Source organism: Solanum dulcamara, chromosome 9 (genome assembly GCF_947179165.1).
Source record: "Solanum dulcamara chromosome 9, daSolDulc1.2, whole genome shotgun sequence".
NCBI lineage: Eukaryota > Viridiplantae > Streptophyta > Magnoliopsida > Solanales > Solanaceae > Solanum > Solanum dulcamara.
In genome coordinates this window covers 76,397,644-76,419,290 of record NC_077245.1, presented here as the reverse complement: position 1 = coordinate 76,419,290, position 21,647 = coordinate 76,397,644, and the positions used below count along the sequence as shown (strand labels likewise).

General features: G+C 37.7%; 2 protein-coding genes across 2 annotated transcripts; one reads left to right on the top strand and one right to left on the bottom strand.

Annotated features, from left to right (window-relative positions):
- Positions 1-328: 328 nt before the first annotated feature.
- LOC129902216 (uncharacterized protein At2g27730, mitochondrial) lies at positions 329-8,891 on the bottom strand. The gene is made up of 4 exons (XM_055977317.1): positions 8,802-8,891; positions 2,172-2,297; positions 1,669-1,707; positions 329-843 (listed from the first exon to the last, which is right to left on the bottom strand). The coding sequence occupies exons 2-4, from the start codon at positions 2,271-2,273 to the stop codon at positions 631-633; spliced, it is 354 nt and encodes a 117-aa protein (XP_055833292.1). The 5' UTR covers positions 2,274-2,297; positions 8,802-8,891; the 3' UTR covers positions 329-630.
- A 1,318-nt stretch (positions 8,892-10,209) lies between these two features.
- LOC129904458 (protein transport protein SEC23 D) lies at positions 10,210-21,249 on the top strand. Its single transcript, XM_055980029.1, has 14 exons — positions 10,210-10,641; positions 11,199-11,258; positions 13,048-13,101; positions 13,191-13,363; positions 13,486-13,672; positions 13,882-14,027; positions 14,104-14,258; positions 15,661-15,742; positions 15,830-15,945; positions 17,090-17,188; positions 17,805-17,928; positions 18,599-18,876; positions 20,213-20,427; positions 20,525-21,249. The coding sequence occupies exons 1-14, from the start codon at positions 10,314-10,316 to the stop codon at positions 20,734-20,736; spliced, it is 2,229 nt and encodes a 742-aa protein (XP_055836004.1). The 5' UTR covers positions 10,210-10,313; the 3' UTR covers positions 20,737-21,249.
- Positions 21,250-21,647: the final 398 nt, after the last annotated feature.

Here is a 21,647-nt window from a genome sequence, read left to right as displayed (position 1 = left end):
GTATTGCAGACGTGCATACAATGCCACCATAAAATATTTGGCTATTATGCACCATAGCTCAAAAAGATATAAGATTAGACAAAATCTATTAAGATGCCAGCAATCAAAAAGTCTAATAAAAATAAAGATCTCTGTTTAACGACTGATTCAAAAGTCGAAGCAAGTGTACCTATCAGACAGCCCATTCTTAAGGATTGATTCACTCTGCGTAGTCAAGAGCATCTCAATGTTGTAGCTATAAATGTAAATGCCCTATTCAAACTACTTTCGAGGATGAGGACAGATCTGTTGAGATCAATGCCTAAGCAAGAACAGATACAAGGGAAGATTATGAGACCAAATCACACTAACCATGGAAGGAAGTAGATGACAGTAAAAAAGAAACAAATAACACCCTGTTTAAGGTAACAAACGAACCCAAGAAATTCTTCTCTAATACGATGTGAACCAAGCAACACATACAGAACGTCATCCAGTTCAGCAGTTGTAAAATGTACACCCGCTCTGGAGATTTTTGTACATCCAGACATTGGAAAACCATACAGAAGGAAAAGAGGCAAGGCTACTGTTTTCCAAACGCCAGTTTTGCTTTATTTTTTTCTTTTAAGGAGTTGCTTATTTAGAGAGATCTCAATCATGTACTTCTTCCTCCTTCTTGTCCTTTGACAGCAAGTACCAACCCAAAGCACCAACACCAGTAACCAGTCCAGCTAGAACACCATAGTTGCGGTATTTGTCATCTGATACCCTGGGTGTTGAAGAGGCCTGGGCACTTGATGCAGCATCAGCTACTGACCCTGAGCCACCAGCGCTAGTTGCAGCATGTTCTTCTGGCTTGGGACCCTGAGGAATATCAATCATCACAGCAGAAATTTCAAGGGGTTATAAGGGACTCAAGCTGGAGCAAAGTTAAGAGACACAGCAAATAGCCCCAACACCCAACTTTCAGCCCATCTCAGTTTTTTATTTTTACTGTGAGATGCATTAAGATAAGAGCTTTTTAGCAACTAAGTGGGTCAACTTTAGAGTTATATCTTGATCTGTTGAATTGAGCATTTAATTTCACCACCCATGTATTTCATTTCTTTATCTAATCTTGCTTAAGTTAAATTTCCGAAGGCGATGAGCCCACTTCTATTTCAACTAAAGTCAGCTCAATGCTCATAAGAATTTTGAACATCTCAAGTTCTTGACATTGCACAAGTAAATCAGCACACTTTCAAACAGGACCATTTCAAGTGAATCTTGAAATGATGGATTCAATGTACATAAGCAATCAGTAACCTCTCCAAGCTATTATCAGAACCCCTAACCTGTCTGAAAAAGGTGACAACCTTAAGGACAAAGAGGCAATAACTGTTGGAGGGAACTCATATCAACACATAATATGGTAGGGAGGAGAGTATGACAAGCAACAACCTATAGCAACATATTACTAACTCAGACACTCTGTAGACTTCCTCTAAGATATACAAAATGGAATCAGCAAATAGGCTATTCTGATAACACCAATTAATATTCAGTAACCCTTAGCCTTAAGCTGATTTCCCCTCTTTGTAGTTGTCAATTCTCAATTCAAGGGTGAAGACACACCTAAAGAGAGAGACAGGGTGTCGGGTGAAAGGCTGAGCACAATGAATTGCTATGTATATATCAAAATTCCCATACCTTGCGAGCAAGCTTCTCCAGCTTCTCTTTCTCCATTTTCTGTAAAGTGAAAACATTACTATTTAGATAAGCGAGAAAGCAGGCTTGGTGCAACATATCTCATGACTGAACACTTCAGAACTAAAAAGCGAGAAAGCAGGCTTGATGCAACATATCTCATGACTGAACACTTCAGAACTAAGTGTCAACTTAAACTTACAACTTGCCATCCTCAAAACAGCAAAGAGCGCAAAAGAAACATAAAAGAATACCCAAGATTTACTACAAAAGGATTGCCACAAGACACCCAGGAAAGAAGGTATATATACTACATGCAAATGCCAAATGAGCAAAATGAGAAAAATGGAACATCTAAAAGAAAGCAAAACCAGGATCCATTTTGCCATAAAGAGAAATGAACCAATAAAATGCAAAATAATTTTCTGGCACTACCAAAATGAAACAAACACAATTGCAGTAACTACACAAGACAGCTAAATTATAAATCACAACTAAAGAGCTACCTTGATGTAGACATTTTCAGCAGCTTTTTCCTCCTCACCTAACACCTTGCCACTGCTTGAGAGCCTACGAGAAACATATCTGAAAGCATTCCTGGCTGCCATCTCAATTTTCGTCTCAAAATATTCCTGGCATTAACAAATCAAGCTACATTCAAATAAAATGGATATCGACGCATTTAAAGAATTCAGAAGCCATGTACATCCTTTTTCAGTCTGTCGCCATAACAAAGTCACTAGGCCAGAGGGAAAACTGTACTGCCAAATAACTGAGATGATGCTAATTCCAAATCTATTCACACAAAATCAATGACATTCACAGACAGATGGACCTACAGGATGTATTCCTACCACAGGGAAACTGCATTACTATCGAATCACCTCGTCAGAACAAAAATAGAATGTCAGACACCCATTCCTACACAACAGCTACTACAAATCCTGTTTCAAAAATCTGTTTGGATGATCTAACAACACAAATGGCCTAGTATTCATCGCATATTTGACAGACACATTCCAGATGGTCAAATCATCAAAGGAGAACACACTTGTTACCACACTGACGATAATATTGTAATCATCAAAACCCCAAACAATTGAGACTGACAAATACTTAGCATTCTATTATCCTTACACTTACAAACCTCCAAAAAATTTACATTGTTTTGTGCACCTATAATAACATAGTATGTATCTAACCATCACGAGATCAACGAGCATATAAACAGAAAAAAAATAATGCACGATCTGATTCATACGACGTAGAAACATATTCATGAAATGTCAAACTGACAAATACCTAGCATTTCTATATCTTTGCACATACAAACTTCCAACTAATTACACTGCTTTATGCACCTATAATAACATCGTATGTATCTGACCATCTGGAAGAACCAACGAGCATAAATGCAGAAAAATACAATGCAATATTTGATTCACACGGCATAGAAACATCTCACAAATTGTCAAACCGACAAACATCTAGCATACCATTATCCTTGCATTTAAAAACTTCCAAAAATTTTAGACTGTTTTATAAACCTATAATAACATATAGTGAATCTAACCATCTGGAAGAACCCATAATCATGTAAACAGAAAAAATCAATGCAATATGAAGGACTTCAAGGAAGGAAATATTTGCACAGCCATAGTACTCTCAGCATTTGACATATACCAACTCCAGATAGTCAAATGTGCAAAGGAGATCCCAATTTGTACCACACTGATGATAATTATTGTTATCAGCAAAACCATAACCATTTCAAACTGAAAAATATGGGAATACTACAATTCCATTACCTTTGCACGTAAACACTTCAAAAAATTATGTACCTATAGCGACATAGTATGTATCTGACCATATAAACAGAAAAAAACAATGCTTCATAGTTTCATATGGCATAGAAACAGCTCACAATTTGTCAAACTGACAGATACCTAGCATTCTATTATCCTTGCACTTTAAAAGTTACAAAAGTTTACTGTTTCATGCTCCTATAATAACACGATATGTATCTAACCATCTGGGAGAACCAATAAGCATATAAACAGAAAAAAAATAATTCAATGCAATATCTGAAGGTTCTGGAAAACTTTGAACTGCCATGGTATTTTTATTTTAACTGAGTAAGAACTGCTATAGTATTGTCACGTATTTGACATATACTTATTTCGGGTAGTCAAAATGTGCAACGGAGATTGTACTTTTTACCACACTAACAATAATCATTGTTGTCATCAAAACCACATCCATTTCAAACTGACAAATACCTAGCATTATATTATCCTCGCAATCAAAAACTTCCAAAAATTTACAATGTTTTATGCACACCATATGGAAGAACCAACGAGCATATAAACAGCAAAAATCAATGCAATATCTGATTTATACTGCATAGAAACATTTGGAAAATGCTAATTTACACTGTTTCTCTCTCTGCGCTCTCTCTCTCTCTTCAATTTTTATGCGCCTGCTGCCAAAACCAACAACACCACGAGGTGCGGAACACTCAGGCGAGCAAACCCCAGGTAGCTCCTCTGAGATCTGCTTAGCCACGCGCCGCCAAAAGCTGCAGATCTGCGACGCCACGCGCTGCACGCGCCAGCGCGTGTGGCAGTTTCCGGCCATTTTTCGGCTCTGTTTTTTCTCCCAGGGTGGTCGCCTCTGCATTCCGAGGCTGACCATATATTTGTATCCAGTTTTCCGGCAGTGAACAGTGTTTCGCCAGTGAACAGGTTTTACTAACTTGGAGTTAGTACCTCCAATAGCCCATTTCCGATATTGTAGCCTATAAATATTTATTGCAGTGCCAAATTAAGTACCTGACCTTTCAGTAGCGTATTTCTGCTTTTCTGACTTTAGTGAGCGATGGTAGACTAGGGTCATGTCCTCGATTGGGATCGAGGGCTAGGGTTGGGAGGGCTAAGGGGGCTGAGGGAGCTTCTAGATTGAGAGTAGGGTCTTGAAATATTGGGACCTTATCGGGAAAGTCCATAGAGTTAGTTAAGATTCTTAAGAAGAGGAAGATTAATATAGCTTGCGTCCAAGAGACTAAATGGGTAGGACCTAAAGCTAAGGAGGTGGATAGGTACAAACTTTGGTTTTCGGGCAAGTCGAGGTTTAAGAATGGAGTAGGGATCTTAGTAGATAGCGAGCTTAGAGATCAGGTGGTAGAGGTTAGGAGGACCAATGATAGGATGATGACGATTAAGTTAGACGTTGGAGGGCTCACCCTGAACATTATTAGTGCCTATGCGCCGCAAGTGGGGTTGGACGAGGAGACAAAAAGGCGCTTTTGGGAGGACTTGGACGAAGTGGTGGTCAGTATACCGCCTACTGAGAAGCTATTCATAGGAGGAGATTTCAATGGGCACATTGGGTCTGTTTCGACGGGCTATGACGAGGTGCATGGAGGATTTGGCTTCGGGTGCAGGAATAGTGGAGGAGCCTCACTCCTGGATTTCGCAAAAGTTTTTGGTTTAAGGGTGGCCAACTCGAGTTTCCTAAAGAAGGAGGAGCACTTGGTAACCTTTCGTAGCTCGAGGGCGGCGACGCAAATAGACTTCTGGCTCCTTAGAAAAGATGATAAAAGCCTCTGTAAGGACTGCAAGGTCATACCAAGTGAGAACCTTACGACCCAACATAAACTATTGGTCTTGGACTTGGAGATAAGAAAGAAGAAGAAGAAGAGGGTCGTGGATGACCGACCGAGGATTAGGTGGGGTCGTTTGACTCCGTCTAGTGCCCTAGAGATGGGGGAGAAGCTGATGGCTATGGGGGCGTGGGATAGTAGGGGGGAGGCGAGCAGTATGTGGGATAGGACGGCCAGCTGCATTAGGGAAACAGCTAGAGAGGTGCTGGGGGTCTCACGAGGCCGCCATGGTGGGCACCGAGGGGATTGGTGGTGGAATGGAGAAGTCCAGGGAAAGGTAGAAGCAAAGAAGCAGGCATATGTAAAGTTGGTAGATAGCAAGGATGATGAAGAGAAGCGAACAAACAGGAAAAAGTATAAGTTGTCGAATAAGGAGGCGAAGATGGCAGTTTCGGCGGCTAAAACGGCAGCCTTTGAACGCCTTTATGCAGAACTAGAGGAAAAAGGCGGGGATAAGAAGCTATTTAAGCTTGCCAAGGCGAGAGAGAGGAAGGCACGCGACTTGGATCAAGTGAAGTACATCAAGGACGAGGATGGTCAAGTACTGGTACAGAAATCCCGCATTAGACGGAGATGGCAGTCATACTTTCACGAACTCTTGAACGAAGGAGGGGACAGAGACTTTGTGTTGGGAGACTTGGAGCACTTGGATAGGCGTCGCGACTTTGGGTATTGTAGGAGAATAAAGGTTAAGGAGGTTAAGGGAGCTGTTCGTAGGATAAGCAGGAGAAAAACGACCGGACCTGACGAGATCCCTGGGGAATTTTGGAAGAATGCAGGTAGGGTAGGATTGGAGTGGCTGACTGCGCTGTTTAATGTCATTTTCAAGACATCGAAGATGCCAGAAGAATGGAGGTGGAGTACAATCATTCTCGTGTACAAGAACAAGGGAGACATTCAAAGCTGCAACAACTATAGAGGTATCAAGCTGCTAAGTCACACTATGAAAGTGTGGGAAAGGGTGATAGAAATGAGGGTGAGGAGTAGTGTGTCTATTTCAGAGAACCAGTTTGGATTCATGCCGAGACGCTCGACTACAGAAGCCATTCATATCTTAAGGAGATTGGTGGAGCAGTATAGGGAGCGGAAAAGAGACTTACACATGATATTCATTGACCTAGAAAAGGCCTATGACAAAGTTTCAAGGGAGGTCCTATGGAGATGCTTGGAGGCGAAATGTTTACCTATGGCATACATTAGAGCGATTAAAGACATGTATGATGGAGCTAAGACCAGGGTAAGGACGGTAGGGAGGACTCAGAGCACTTTCCTGTTACGATGGGGTTGCACCAGGGATCGACTCTTAGCCTGTTTCTATTCGCCCTGGTGATGGATCAATTGACAAGACAAATACAAGGTGAGGTGCCTTGGTGTATGTTGTTCGCGGATGACATAGTCCTGATTGACGAGACTCACAACGGAGTTAACGACAAGCTGGAGGGCTGGAGACAGACGTTGGAGTCTAAAGGATTTAAATTGAGTAGGACCAAGACAGAATACTTGGAGTGCAGTTTCAGTGGCCTGCCGCGTGAGGCTGACGGGGAAGTGAGGCTTGGTACCCAGGCCATTCAAAAGAAAAGAAGCTTCAAGTACCTTGGGTCTATTATACAGGAAGATGGGGATATTGACGACGATGTTTCACACCGCATCGGTGCAGGGTGGATGAAATGGAGGCTCGCCTCCGGAGTGCTGTGTGACAAGAAAGTGCCACCAAAACTCAAAGGCAAGTTCTACAAAGTGGTGGTTAGATCGACCCTATTGTACGGGGTGGAGTGTTGGCAAATCAAGAAACTTCATGTTCAGAAGATGAGAGTCGCGAAAATGCGAATGCTACGGTGGATGTGTGGGCACACTAGGATGGATAGAATTAGGAATGAAGATATCCGAGACAAGGTGGGAGTGGCATCTGTGGAGGACAAGATGCGGGAAGCGAGACTGAGATGGTTTGGGCATGTGAAGAGGAGAGACACAGATGCTCCAGTGCGGAGGTGCGAGAGGTTGGCTATGGACGGTTTTAGGAGGGGCAAAGGGAGGCCGAAGAAATATTGAGAAGAGGTGATTAGACATGATATGGCACAGTTGCAGCTCACCGAGGACATGACCTTAGATAGGAGGCTATGGAGGACTCAGACTAAGATAGTGGGCTAGGTGGCCTATCTGTTCTCCATAGTAGTCGTAGTCGCGCTCATTTGTTTTAACATATGATTTTGCATGGGATTACTGCTTATATTAGTTGGCCCAGTTTACTTTGGGTATCCTATTTTATCTATAGTAGTTAATGTTCCTTTATCCCCGATCTTTCCTACCCTGACTTTATCGCTCTCATTATTCATATCTTTATATTGTTTGCTATATGCCTGGCTTTACTGACCTATGTCTTGTTTTCCTTGTTTCTCATCCCTTGTTCTTCTCTCTTCTCTCTTCTCTCTTCTCTCTTAAGCCGAGGGTTTTTCGGAAACAGCTGCCCTACCTTTTAAGATGGGGGTTAGGTCTGCGTACATTCTACCCTCCCCAGACCCCACATGGTGGGATTACACTGGGTTTGTTCTTGTTGTAATGCTCATCTAGAAACTAATAAGCATATAAAGATTAAAAAAAACCAATGATATCAGAAGGATTTACATAAATGAAATCTTAAAACGGCATAGAAGCAGCTCACAAATTCTCAAACTAACAAATACCTAGTATTCTATTATCTTGCACTTAAAAACTCAAAAAATTTACACTGCTTGATGCTCGTCTGGAAGAACTAACAAATCAATAATATCTGAGCGATTTACATACATGAAATCTTCAGACGGCATAGAATCAGGTCACAAATTCTCAAACTGATAAATACCTAGCATTCTATTATCCTTACACTTAAAAACTCAAAATATGTACACTGTTTAATGCTCATCTGGAAGAAGTCTAATCAGCTCACGAATTGTCCAACCGATAAATCCTTGCACTCAAAAATTTACACTGTTTAATGCTTATCTAGAAGAAGTAATAAACAAATAATCAAAAATATCTGAAGGATTTACAGAAGTGAAATCTTCAAATAGCATAGAAGCAGCTCACAAATTCTCAAACTAAAAAATACCTAGCATTCTATTATCCTTGAAGTTAAAAACTCAAAATATTCACACAGTTTAGTGCTCATCTGGAAGAAGTAATAAACATATAATCAGCTCACAAATTGTCAAACCGACAAATCTTTGCACACAAAAAATCCAAAACTTCACATTGTTTAATTTTCCTCTGGAAGAACTAATAAACATATAATTTATAATCAATGATATCAGAAATGAAATCTTCAAACGGCATAGAAACAGCTGACAAATTCTCAAAACTCTAATAAAGGCTATTGCATCAAGTAATCGAAGTACAGGATAAAAATATCGATGAAATGAAACCTAACAATACCGCAACGCATAGCCATTTTACAAGCATAAGAGCATAGAAAAAGACGAGAAGTTTTGAGTTTTCTCACCTCTGTAGTTTCCAGAATCGGGAGTGACGCTTAGGGGACTTTTTCCCCAAGACAGCATTTCTAGTAGATTTTATCATAATGGGCCGTTGATGTCATAATGGGCCTTTCAGTGCTTCATTTGTTGCTCTTCTTTAAGTTTTGTCCCCAAATTCAAATAGTTTTTTTTTGACAAATTTCGCAAATAGCCACTATAATAAACTTAATTAGACTCCTTAGCTATTATTTGTATATTTACGAGTTGTAGTTATATTTTAAGTTGCCTCATTTATATAATTTGCAGGTATGTTTGTATAATTGAGTTATACAAAGTATAATATACAAAATTACATTATACAAAAGTTATACTAAATATATTATACAAATTTCAAATCATACAAACATGAGAATTACACAAACTCGAACCTTAATTAACACTAGATGTTAGTGACGAATTATAAATTAGCTAAATTATAACTATGTTAACTAATTAATCAATATATGTTTGCTTATTCGCGTAGTTTTTTCTAGTTTTTTCGCTCGGGATAACTGTATATTTTAGTATTATAGTAATAATATCCTACAAGTTCAACTTGTTATTTTATTCATTTTATTCAGATGTTCACATGTATTGTTCCATTGTTCATATCTCGCTAAATTAGCACAATTTTATACTATCTTTCTTCTGCCTACCTTATTCAATTGCTCACATATGTTGCCAATTGACAAAACTTGTATGTATTATACAATTATTATCTCTAATTAAATGTAGTTACAACAATAATTTTAGGAAAAATTATCAAATTACACACCTTATATTCCTATATTTTCAATTATTCCCTACAATTTGTAAAAAATTCAAAAATCTCTCTTCTGATACATAGGAATGATGCTGATACATCGCGATTTGATACATAAGTCATTTGCATGATACATCGATAGTTGATACAAACCAAATATAAAATGTATTAGTAAAACTACTATTTTTGTTGTGTTCATAATATATTAGGTGTTATAAGCCGATTCACAAGTTTTATTGATATTACAATGTTTGGTTTGTATCAACTATCGATGTATCATGAAAATGACGTATGTATCAAACCGCGATGTATCAGCGTCATTCGTATGTATCAGAAATCTGAAAAAAAAATTGGGTAATTATCAAAAAAATTGAAATGAATTATAATTAGACTTTTTCACTATAAAATTTAAGTAAAATATCCATAATTTTATTAGTTAATTAGTACTTTGCAAGGAAGAAGAATGAGGGAAGAGTACCTAAAAAGAAAAGCCCAAAACTAGACTCCTCTAAATCACACGTGGACTGTCTCCAAGTTAGAATCTGACTTGTCAAATTAACATTGGCTTATTACACGTGTAACCCCAAAAGAAATTAAAAAACCCCTCACACTAAAATACACATATACACCCATCTTCCCCACACAAAAAATTCCAAAAATAAAACCTCAAAAAAACCCCAAATATTTAAAACAATTCCTCCATTTTCACTGTCACCACCTATAATCTCACGCGCTAATGGCGGTGCGTGCAACAGTTACCCGGTTTCCGATTGACCTTGAGGCACTAGAGGAGTCAGGGTTACCGTGGGGAGTAACAGTTTCACCGTTCGCCGCCAAGGATGAGAATGGGAGTCCACCAGTTTATGGATCGGAAGGTCACTTACTACCGCGATGTGAGAATTGTTGGGGTTACTATAATACATACTGTGAGCAAGAGCAATGGGCTTGGACTTGTTCTCTTTGTGGGACACTTAATGGACTCTCTTCTCAGGCTGTCAGTCGTTATTCCTTACCTGAATCTTGTCCGGAGAATATATCTTCCTTTATTGACCTTGAAATGCCCAGTAAGTGTTCAATTCAGGCACCCTTTACTGTAAATTTGTTTTTGGGTACCACTTTGATGTGAATTTTTTTTCCATTGACCTTGAATTGCCCAGTGAATGTTCAATTCAGATGCCCTTTACTGTAAATCTGTTTTTTGGGTACCTCTCTAATGTGAATTTTTGTTCCTTCATTGACCTTGAATTGCCCTGTAAGCGTACAATTCAGGCACCCTTTAATGTAAATCTGTTTTTTTGGGTACCCATTTGATGTGAATTTTTGTTCCTTTATTGACCTTGAATTGCCCAGTAAGTGTTCAATTCAGGCACCCTTCAATGTCAATCTGTTTTTTGGGTACCTCTTTGAGCTGATTTTTTGTATTTGAAGACACCCTTTTATGTAATTTGGAAATTCAGATGCACCCTTTTTGAATTGCCCAGTAAGTGTTCAATACAGGCATCCTTTACTGTAAATCTGTTTTTTTGGGTACCGTTTGGTGTGATTTTTTGTATCTGAAGACACCCTTTATGTAATTTCGGAAATTCAGCTTTTGAATTTTGTTTGTTTGTGGATGGTGCAGTGGAAGAATCTGAGGAAATGCAGGCACGGCCAGTTTATGTAGCAGCTGTTGATCTTGCTTGTAAGTTTCTGGGTTATTATTTTTTCTTTCATTTGATGTAAGGACTATGACATTGTTTCTTTTTTGAGCATTGGAGAAATCTTTCTGACTTTGATATTGCTGAAATTTTGTTTATCGAGTGATAGTTAGCTGTTAGCTGAAATGTTTTAAGTTTAAAATGTGGTTTGTGCTACGATCTTATGTAGTTTCCAAGTATAAAACTCTTATTTTGAAGAAAAAAAAAGTCAAGGTATTGATTGGCCCAAATCAACCAAAACGCAGTTGGTTTGAGGAGGTTTATGGGAATGGAAGTGCTGTGCCTTCTTGAGTTCCTGAAAGAATTCGAAGTGCTGTGGCTTGTTAGGAATTTGTGGAGGATGGATATCACATCTTAACATTGAAGAATTTAAAAAGCTTTAGTTGAGAACTCTATTTTATGCCTAGAGACAAGATGCTTAGCTACAAGCATTCCTCCATAGGTTTCATGCTTTAGTGTTATTGATGAAAACAAGGATGAAGCTAAAATCTTAACTAAGAGTTCATCACTAATGTTCATTTGGCAAACTAGTTTGTTCAATCATGGAAGAGAGATTAGATAATTTACATGAAATGTGAGAACTTGTCTGTGTGTGTCTTTCTTACTCATCTTTATATGTAAGTGTCGGTGCTTCTAAGATAGACAGTTAAATTCCACCTTCATTATAATTGAGGGAAAGCGAATTGAAAGTTAAGCAGTGGGAATTCTAAAGATTCCCCGGGGGAAAAATAGGAAAAAACCTGTATTGGCTTGTATATTTTCACGTACAACCCTTACTCCTACCAAGGATGTCTCAATGTCATATTATTACATCTCAAATTATTGTTCACTTTCATCATGTGGAGAACTTTTCATTGCTATCAATATACATATTAGATATTATTATACATCAAAAGTTTGGGAGACCTCATTTTATTTTTTTTCGAATTCAAACTTACAAAAAAAAAATATTTTACTCAGGTTCAATTAATTTTAGGAATCACCGAGCATAAGGGTATTTGCTTCATAGCTTTATCAAGAAAAGGGTATTCATTTGGTAGCTGTTTGGTTATTAGCTTATGTATTGAATATCATATCCAAGTCATGTGGAAGAATGTTATATCATTATTATGGATGAAACATTTTCTGTTGTGCACATCGTTAAACTCAAATTCAGATCCAGCAATTTCAGAAACCACACAACGTGAAGTGTTCATATTCTATCTGTTTGGTATTGGCTTATTTCTTGAATATCATATTTCTGTCATGTGGAAGAATGTAAAATCATGCTATTATCATGCATAGATGAAGTGCTTTATTCTCAAAGTTTTGTAATAAAATTATCTCAATACTTGTTTGATTTGGATTTAGTCTTTTAGATGTGCTCAGTTAACTTCCCAAGAGAACTGAAAAGCTCAGTGTACTGTTGACTGTTCAATCAGAAATTTTCGTTACAGATTCTTGTTTTCCGTGTGCTAACTCAAAATAGTTGAAACTGGATTGTAGTCTCAAAAGCTAGATCAGCAGCGACATGCGGCCGAGAACTTTTAGCTTAGGCCATCTTGTTATTTCCTTTTATCATAAGCACACTCAGGCACATGTAATATTAATGCATATATGTGTTTACACTATCATAGTTGAATTTTATTGGCATCACTCTTCACTTTGCGTACTGTATTTCTGTTGATCGTTGAGAGCTATCTTAGGTTTTACAGTAAGACTGATGTATTTTGTGGTAAGTAGATATGGAGATTGTTGCTGTTATATATTAACCGGTGTTACGTTCTGATGCAGCATCGGAGGAATTTTTGGAACTTGTTAAAAGTGCCCTTTTAGCTGCTTTAGAAGGTTGGCTATTGATGAATCTTTTTAATATGAGTTTATACTCTGTATTAGATGGAATTTAAAATTTTGTTTTCTTTTGTCTTTTGATCAAGCTCTTGGGCCTGGATCACTATTTGGCTTGGCTACATTCAGCCATAAAATAGGTTTGTATGATGTTCAAGGCCCCATTCCAGTGGTGAAGAATGTTTTCATTCCTCATGATGCTGATGGTACCGTGTCTGTGGAACTTCAGGATGTCATGCCCCTATCTTCTTTTTTAGCTCCAGTACGTTTGGATGATTTCTTTCCCAATGCTTTTCTTTTTCTATTTGGAGCGCGATGGTGTTTCCTTTTTCTATGTCAAAATGGACGAGCATGTCGCAGCCCTAAATCATCGATTTATTGTAGGTGGATACCTGTAAGGACCGTATTGCATCAGCACTTGAAACATTGAGACCAACGACTTCGTGGGAAAGGACATCAGGTGCAAGTCAAGGGCTAGATGGAGTTCTCATGGGGGGAAGGGGTTTTGGATCTGCAATGGAAGCCCTTTTCAATTATCTTGGATCTGAATATGGAAATACATTTGCATTAGGTATGACAATTCACACTTTTTTGTGTCAGTTACAATGAATGATGCACCTCTAGTTAGGTTGCTTTCTGTTACCGTTTGGATCAACCTTTTTCCAGTGTGGACAGCAATCTGAGAATATTTCCACTAAATTAGTAGTTCCATAGTATCTTGCCCAAAATTATAATACCCAGTGTCTTTGTTGTTGTTTCCCCAATTGAATCAAATTGCAGCTAGAGTTTTTGCTTTTCTTTCGGGCGCTCCTGATATTGGAGCCGGCCAACTAGATACAAGACGGTATGGAGAGCAGTACGCTAGTAGACGAGAGGATGCAGATCGAGCTTTACTTCCCGAACAAACTCCGTTCTATAAAGATCTGGTACTAGCATAGTTTGTGACTATTGATTTTAGCTAATTTACATTTGAACATTAAGCATTAAAATATATTTCAATAGGCTGCCGTGGCTGTTCAATCAGGTGTTTGTGTAGACATATTTGCTGTGACAAATGAGTATACTGATTTAGCATCACTGAAGTTTCTGAGTATTGAGAGTGGAGGATCCTTATTTTTGTATACGAGCACTGATGACTCCACACTTCCTCAAGACATGTGAGTATGATACTTGCTATTGCTATGAATATGTAATGTAGGTGAATTTTTAAATCTAATTCATACCTTAAGTTTGACGGTTCCCCATCACCACCCAAAAAAAACAAAAGGAAAAGGAATCCCACCAGCACAACACATCCCTCAAGTTTGTAGAACTGTACTCAAAACTCCCTTTGATTAACCTTTCTGTCTCTTTTTGATGGACACACTCATTGCTCTTAATGAAAGTGTCCTGCTGGCCATAAAATCTAACCCACCGTAGGAAAAAAGTAGCGCTTTGACGTCGCTTCTCAGAGACAATCTGCACAATATCCAGTTGGGTTTTTCTTCCTGCCGAACAAGCTTTCTTGGTTTTAACTTCCACCAGTATGCACACTTAGTTTTCCCCTTGCTAATTTTGTGGATGCATCAACTAGGGATTCAAATTAGGAGGTTCAATTGTGCGCCAACCTCTCTCAACGCACAAATTAGGGCATAAAATCCTAAGATCCATCTCGATTTTAGCTCTTCCCTGTGTTTGCGCATTGATTCTACTTTAAAGAGGACTCCTGAATAACGATGTGCTGGTTATTGCTTAAGTTGGATTTGCCATTCAGGAGTCTGCTTTGATAATTTTGGGATGTGTCGTACTCCTAGACTTTTTGTTGTGGGGCTCTTTGTTATTTTAGTTTTATTTGATCTTATAAGGATGGTACGGTGTACTGCTCCTGGATTTTTTTCCTGTTTATTGAGTTGCTACTTTTCTTCTAATGTGTGTTCTTATGGCGGGGAAAACAGGCATATGGCTGTTGGGTTTAGCCAACTCAGAGCATTTATTCACCTTTTAACAGTTTCATGCTCTTTCTTGTGTTGGAGATTAGTGGATAACTTTTTTATGACATATCTGAGTTTCAGTTTTAGCAGGTGCTTAGTGCATTGGGCTGCCCTTTTCTTTGTATCCGACTTCCAGTTTTAGTGTTGTTCTATATGTCCCGCGGGATTTCAGATGGTGAATTGGTATTTTCATATGTAAATAATAGGATGACAGTTTGTTTGGGAGAGATAAATCCTCAAATGTAAATCATATATGTATGTAACAGCTAAAGTAAAGAAAAAGAAAAAGAATAAAAGAGAAAGCAGGAGAGCAGTTTCTAAGAACTAGGTGTTTTTCCTATATATTTCCTATTAAGTTTTGCGAATCAGAGGAATTTCATTAATGGGATGTTGATATGAAGGATGTTAGTAAGCCTTAGGTCATACCTGAAGGATTAATTAGGTCGAAGACTTGTCATAGACAGGTCATTTATTGAGTAAATAACTGGTTGTTAGCAGTATACAATTTACAAACTAGGAAGAATCATTTTTTTTGTTTCCTGAGGTTATGTTAATCTGTTTACATAGCACTAAAATGATATTCTGACAGGTACCGCATGTTAAGTCGACCATATGCTTTTAATTGTGTCCTAAAGCTGAGGACTTCATCTGAATTTCAACCGAGTCATTCTGTAAGATTTCTTCTAGCATTTTTTCTTCCACTGGTTCTTATGCTACTATCTTGATTGGCTCATAAGACTTGCACTATGTCCCAACAGTATGGGCATTTCTTCCCAGATCCTCAATACGAAAATGTGCAACACATAATTTGTTGTGATTCTTTTGCTACATATGCCTACGATTTTGAATTTGCAAGTAATGTTGGATTTTCCAGGTAATACATCTTCTACCTCTTGTCTCCTTTCCAAAATTAAGTTTAATGCTCATTGTTTCATGTTACACAAAGATCATATGGAACTATGTTTGGCTAGAGAATTGATACTAAATCTCCTTGCATTAGAAAACACATTTGATTAAAGTAGTGCTGTTGGCCCCTTTAGCGAAGCTGTATGTTGGTCTTACTGACATCTCAGAAGTATTATTTTCTCTATTCCAATATCTATGACACTTGTGGTTTTGGTACATTTTCGAAACGTTTGACATGGTTCTAAAATAACAATGTGTGTATAACTTAGACTAGTTTGACAAATCATATTTACTAGCAATTTTAATTCAATATAGGATGTATGGTTCTCTCAAAAACCAACTTTTGTGTTCTAAAAAAGTAATAATTTTATTAAATGTGTGGGCACAAAACCACTTGTATACAAGAAGTATACCGAAAGTAGGAAACTTACAAAAACATTTGATTTTCTATGTCTGACACAATTTTCTATACAAAAAGGAATCTCGTGGGTGCACCAAAAGAAGATACATGATAAGAGGCTATTCCTCAATTATACAAAGTTCATCTCCATACTTTCAAAAACTTCACTATTCCTTCCCTCCAAAGAATCCACTAAGGCACTAAGTGTGGAGCAACGTTTCATGCCTTGTGTCTCCACACCCACCTACCATAATTCCAACTGGACAATATATGCTGTGATATTTTACATGTTGAACATCTGATGCGGCTATAGCAAGTTGGAGGATTACCAAGCTGGAAGATAGTAGATAAAAGATGTAGAAAGCTGTTCTTAAAAATTCATTACAAAACATCAAAATCTCATTTTTTGGTGTAAAGGAATTATTTGTTGCATAGATTTGGGAAGTCTGAAACATACATATATTAGCTTTATGTATAGCAGAATCATCTTCATGTGTTGATAAAGTTATCTGATTTATCAAAAATTAAGTTTGGTAGATACATACTGATAAATCATTTTCAAAGTTCATTTATCTTCTTTGTTTTCTGCTCTGGGCCTATTTCTTTATGCGTTCCACTGCATCTTGTAAGCATTATTTTTGCCAATCTCAGTGAAAATCCTTTGTGTGAGCCAGATTTTTATGAATAATACCAGAACGGTTTTCTTCTGCAGGCATACTTCAGAATTGCCTATGCTGCAAATTGCTTTTCAGTATACTGTTGTTGTCCCATCAGATGAACTTGCAAATGCAGGATCAAATTCTACAACAAGGTAAGAGTGTTCTTACTAGCGGCCTTTTTGCTGCTTTACTACTTTTCAGGTAGCAGTGACCATCAACTAACATGCTTCTTGTTTATTTATTTATAAATATGAGTATTGATTCACCTAGTAGAACTCAAAAAAATAAGAACCATATAGTATGTCATTATATTTTGAATCTGGACAAGTGGCTCAGCAGAAGTTTGGTTCTAGTTTGTGTTTCCTGGTTGGGTGCTTAAATGTTTTAGCAGTGGATATTTGAAGAGCCACGCATTATATATGGTGTTTAGTACCTCTTAGTTTCCCAACATAAAAGTTGATTAAATTTAGAATTTCTCAAGTGAACTAATTAATTATGACAGCAAATGGATGGTGGTTCTAGAAGCAGAGAATTCTGGAATTAATGTCTGTCGGAAATGCAGTTGGGTCTGGCCATTTCTTAGTTATGTTGCATTACACTGGTTTCTCTCTACTTTCTTTTTCTTTTTTAATCCTAAAACCTTTTCTATGATTTATAGTTCTTTAGCTTTGAGCCAGGAAGAACTCTTTTTGCTTTTCTTTTTCTGGTGGATACCCTTTTGAATTATCTTCGATTAGATATGCTCTAAGCAGTGGATGTTCTGTGCAGAGCAAAGCATTCTCTGAAAAGGAGATTAAGGATTCGAACTCTTCAGTTTGGAGTAGGTCATAGCATAAATGAGATTTATGACTGTGTTGATTCTGAAGTGGTGCTTTCATTACTTGTCCACAAGGTATGTCTTACTTGGCTTCATATTTCACTTTAACGCAAATTCATCAGGGCTATTAACTGGACTATCTGATCTGTAGTAGTGAAGATATAGCAACTTATGATTAACTTGCTGCACTTTTGGTAGTTTACCTACATGCATTGGTTTGAAAACCTCACGAACTGTCTACGAACTGTCTTGGTACCTGTTGCTGGTGGGAGGTGGGAGGTATCCCGTGGAATTAGTCGAGGTGCCTGAAAGCTGGTCTGGACACCATGGTCATCCAAAAGAAAAAACCTCACGAACTGTTTGATCAGTTGGAAACTAGACTTCAAGAGTTCATTTATTTTCCAATATTTCAACCAAAATTCATTCTGTTTGATACCTGTTTTTTTTTTTTTATATCACAATCTGGCAGATTGATTACAAACTTCATGCAAAAAATTTCCTTCTGTCATAGGCAAAAATATGTTTAAAGGGGAGAAATTCTTGAAATACCTCAAATCAAATAGTAAGCTATAAGTATTTGGTAGAGTATTAGATTTATCTGTATAAGATCAAACATATCATGTCTCTTCTTGTTTGATTTATATACTATAGTTGCCCCATTATTATTAATATACCATATCATGCTTTCTTAGTTGCAGATTAAGTTTACTTTTTACTTGTGCTTAATAATTCTCCTTTTTCTCAGGTTATTCTAGCCTCGTTGGAGCAAGGCGTTCGAGAGGGCAGAATGTTACTTCATGATTGGCTTGTTATTCTTACAGCTCAGTATAATGATGCTTGCAAACTTATTCAGTCTGGGCATGGAGGTTCAACTGGCGTTCACATTGATGTTGCATTTTCCCAATGTCCTCAACTGCAGCCTTTACCTCGCTTGGTTTTTGCTCTATTACGAAATCCTCTTCTCCGTTTACACGAAGAGGGCGTGCATCCTGACCACCGAATATATCTTCAGTGTCTTTTTAGGTATTGATATATCCTAAGTGGGTTATTTTCTTACTTAGCTCATAAGATTAGAGTTTCATCTCTTTAATTCCTCGGTCTTTTGGAGGGTTGGGGGGAGGGGTGGTGGGGGTTATATTGAGGTGGGGAAGAGGTTATGACATTGGAATAAACGAATTTAGCTACTGAACACTTGTTTTCAACTGGAAATAAGATATGCAGAATGCATTCTTAGGTTAACTGTATGTTTGGAAACGAAGGGAAGGAAGAGAAAAAGAAAGTAGAAAGAAGAAAAAGAGGAGCAAGGAACCGATTTGTGAGCTGAAAGGCTGCTAGCAGAAGCAATGTGAGAAGCGAGCTTTTAGACAACAAATTTTGAAAAAAAGGGAGGAGCTTTTAGAAAAATCTGTTCTATGACAATGGGATAAGATGGCACTATGCTTTTCGAAGTTGGAGTTCAGTGTTTGAAGGAACTATATCAGAGAATTTTATGACCTCCGAGGAAAGAGCAAGAGAGTGATGAACAACCTTAGTCTAAGGAAAAGGGGCCAGATAAATTGTTGGGGCCTGAATTACTCTTTTTGGAGATTGTAGACCCCTCATGATTTTAAGGGAGGAAAATTTTGGTGGGCCCGAAAGGGACATTATCTCTCCACTTCGTTTCTTCCTTAAGCCAAACATGAGAAGGGAAAGTCTTGTAGTTTTCTCTTCCCTTCTCCAGTTTACAAAAGCATGGTTATGAAAATATTTTGCATGAATGGACTTGTCATATAATTTGTTGGGTAAGTTTTCATATATGAGGATATCTTTCTATGTTACTTTGGGGTTATGAACATGTAAATCTCTTTGGAAGTCTCTTCAAGTATTCTGCTTAAAGAGGTTTTTGGCAATACTTCAAAAGTCTGGATTAAGGGATCAAAGTTCTTTCAAGTATAGTTTCTTTAGCCTTAACTATTTTAGTATGGTCATGGACATTGACATATAGTGATACCCAAACTTTTTTTTCCCTACTTAAGGACGCAAAGTTCTTCATTAACATCTTACACCAAAAGATTTGGTCAAATAGATATGGTACCTTATTTCAGTGTTCTACTTAAAATATCTCTTCAACACTTCATTGGGTCTCTTTATAATGGTCGTGTACATAAGTGAACTTTATATGTTGTCTCTGGAGTACACAATCGCATTATCTGTCACTAAATTAAAAGAAAGAAGAAGAGAAAGGGAAAATATGGTCTTTCAACTTATGTTTAATTGCTGAGCGTGACTCCTTCTATGGTGATATTTTGTTTTGCTGACAATTTTTTAAGGGTGATGGGTGCTAAATCTAATTGTTAACGACTTTGGACTTTTGATGCAGCGCACTAGAGCCTTCTTCTCTTAATCGTGCTGTATATCCATTGTTAACCTCATATGCCTCACCAGACAAACAAGCATATCCCCGACATTCCCTGAGCCGAGCTGCACTGATTACAAGTGGCAGTCCAATATTTTTCCTTGATGCATTCACAAATCTCATTGTGTTCTATGCTTCGACAGCAGACCCTTCACTCCCGTTTCCGCCACCTCAGGACTGTAAGTAACCAATATCTTCTCACTGTTACATTAGGTATCGCTTGAACCATATTGTGGGTGCATTTTTGAGATGTGAAACTTTGATGTTGATAACCAGGTTTACTGAGAACAACGATAAACAAGCTGAAGCAAGAGAGGTGTATCATGCCTAAACTTTCATTTATCAAGGGAGGGCAGGATGATGCAACGGCGTTTGAGAATTATCTGATAGAGGAACAAGATGTTGAAGGAAGTGGCTTCACAAGTGTCATGGGTTTCGTTTCATTCCTCGAGGAGATTAACCAAAGCACATTGGAGTACATGAAATAAGTTGCATCCATCTTTCAACACCACAGGTTATGACAGGAAGCAGGTACCTCTAAACTTACTGTACAATTCGACCAGAAACAGTTATATCGTTGACAACCAATGAACAAGCGCAAACTTTTGCAACAAGGGTTACATCTAGCATCACATCAAGCGTTTCTGACTTACTCAAAGCAGTTCTACAGATGTTACCTCCCAAGCCTACATCTTCATATGTTTCCCAGTTCAGCTCCAGACAGTATATTTGCTCATTCCAAATTTGTACCAGAAGCTGGCTCAAACTTTCCTTTTTCTTGGGTTGATATCTGAAATATCGAATAAATAACTGTGTTTTGAACCAGAATTTTGTTGTTTTCAGGGTTTCTGTTCTTTTCTCAATTCACATTTGGTTCTGTTGGTGCATTGGCATATGCAAAAATTGAATGTAATTCTTTTCTCCTTCTGTTGACCTATGTTTTTGTTCTTGTGAAGTACAAAGTTTAGTGTTCAAACAAACTAGTTTGAATTAGTAATGAATCCGCGTCCATAAGTCTCACTTTTGGTGGGTAAAATGCTCCCTATCAAAGGTGACTCTTTCATTTTCCAGACCCAAATTCGAAACCTCAAAGTGTACTTACCACCCTTATAGAACATTTGTGTAACTATGTTATAAATTTTCTCTTAGGAACTTGCTCCAGTTCAGAATCATCTTTATAATCAATGTGAAATGACAAATTCAGTGTTGTGGAAGAAAGTTCTCTAAACCGGGTGATTTTTACAAGAATAGTTTTGTAGATGAGAACAGTTGTTTTCAAGTAGTTTTCGATCACTTACGTATTAATCAATATTCAATTGATTGGTCTATGGTTATCGATAAAAAGATTTGTCTAAGCCACTTGTTTTTTTTTTGTTCAAATTGTTTTTAATTTTGTCTA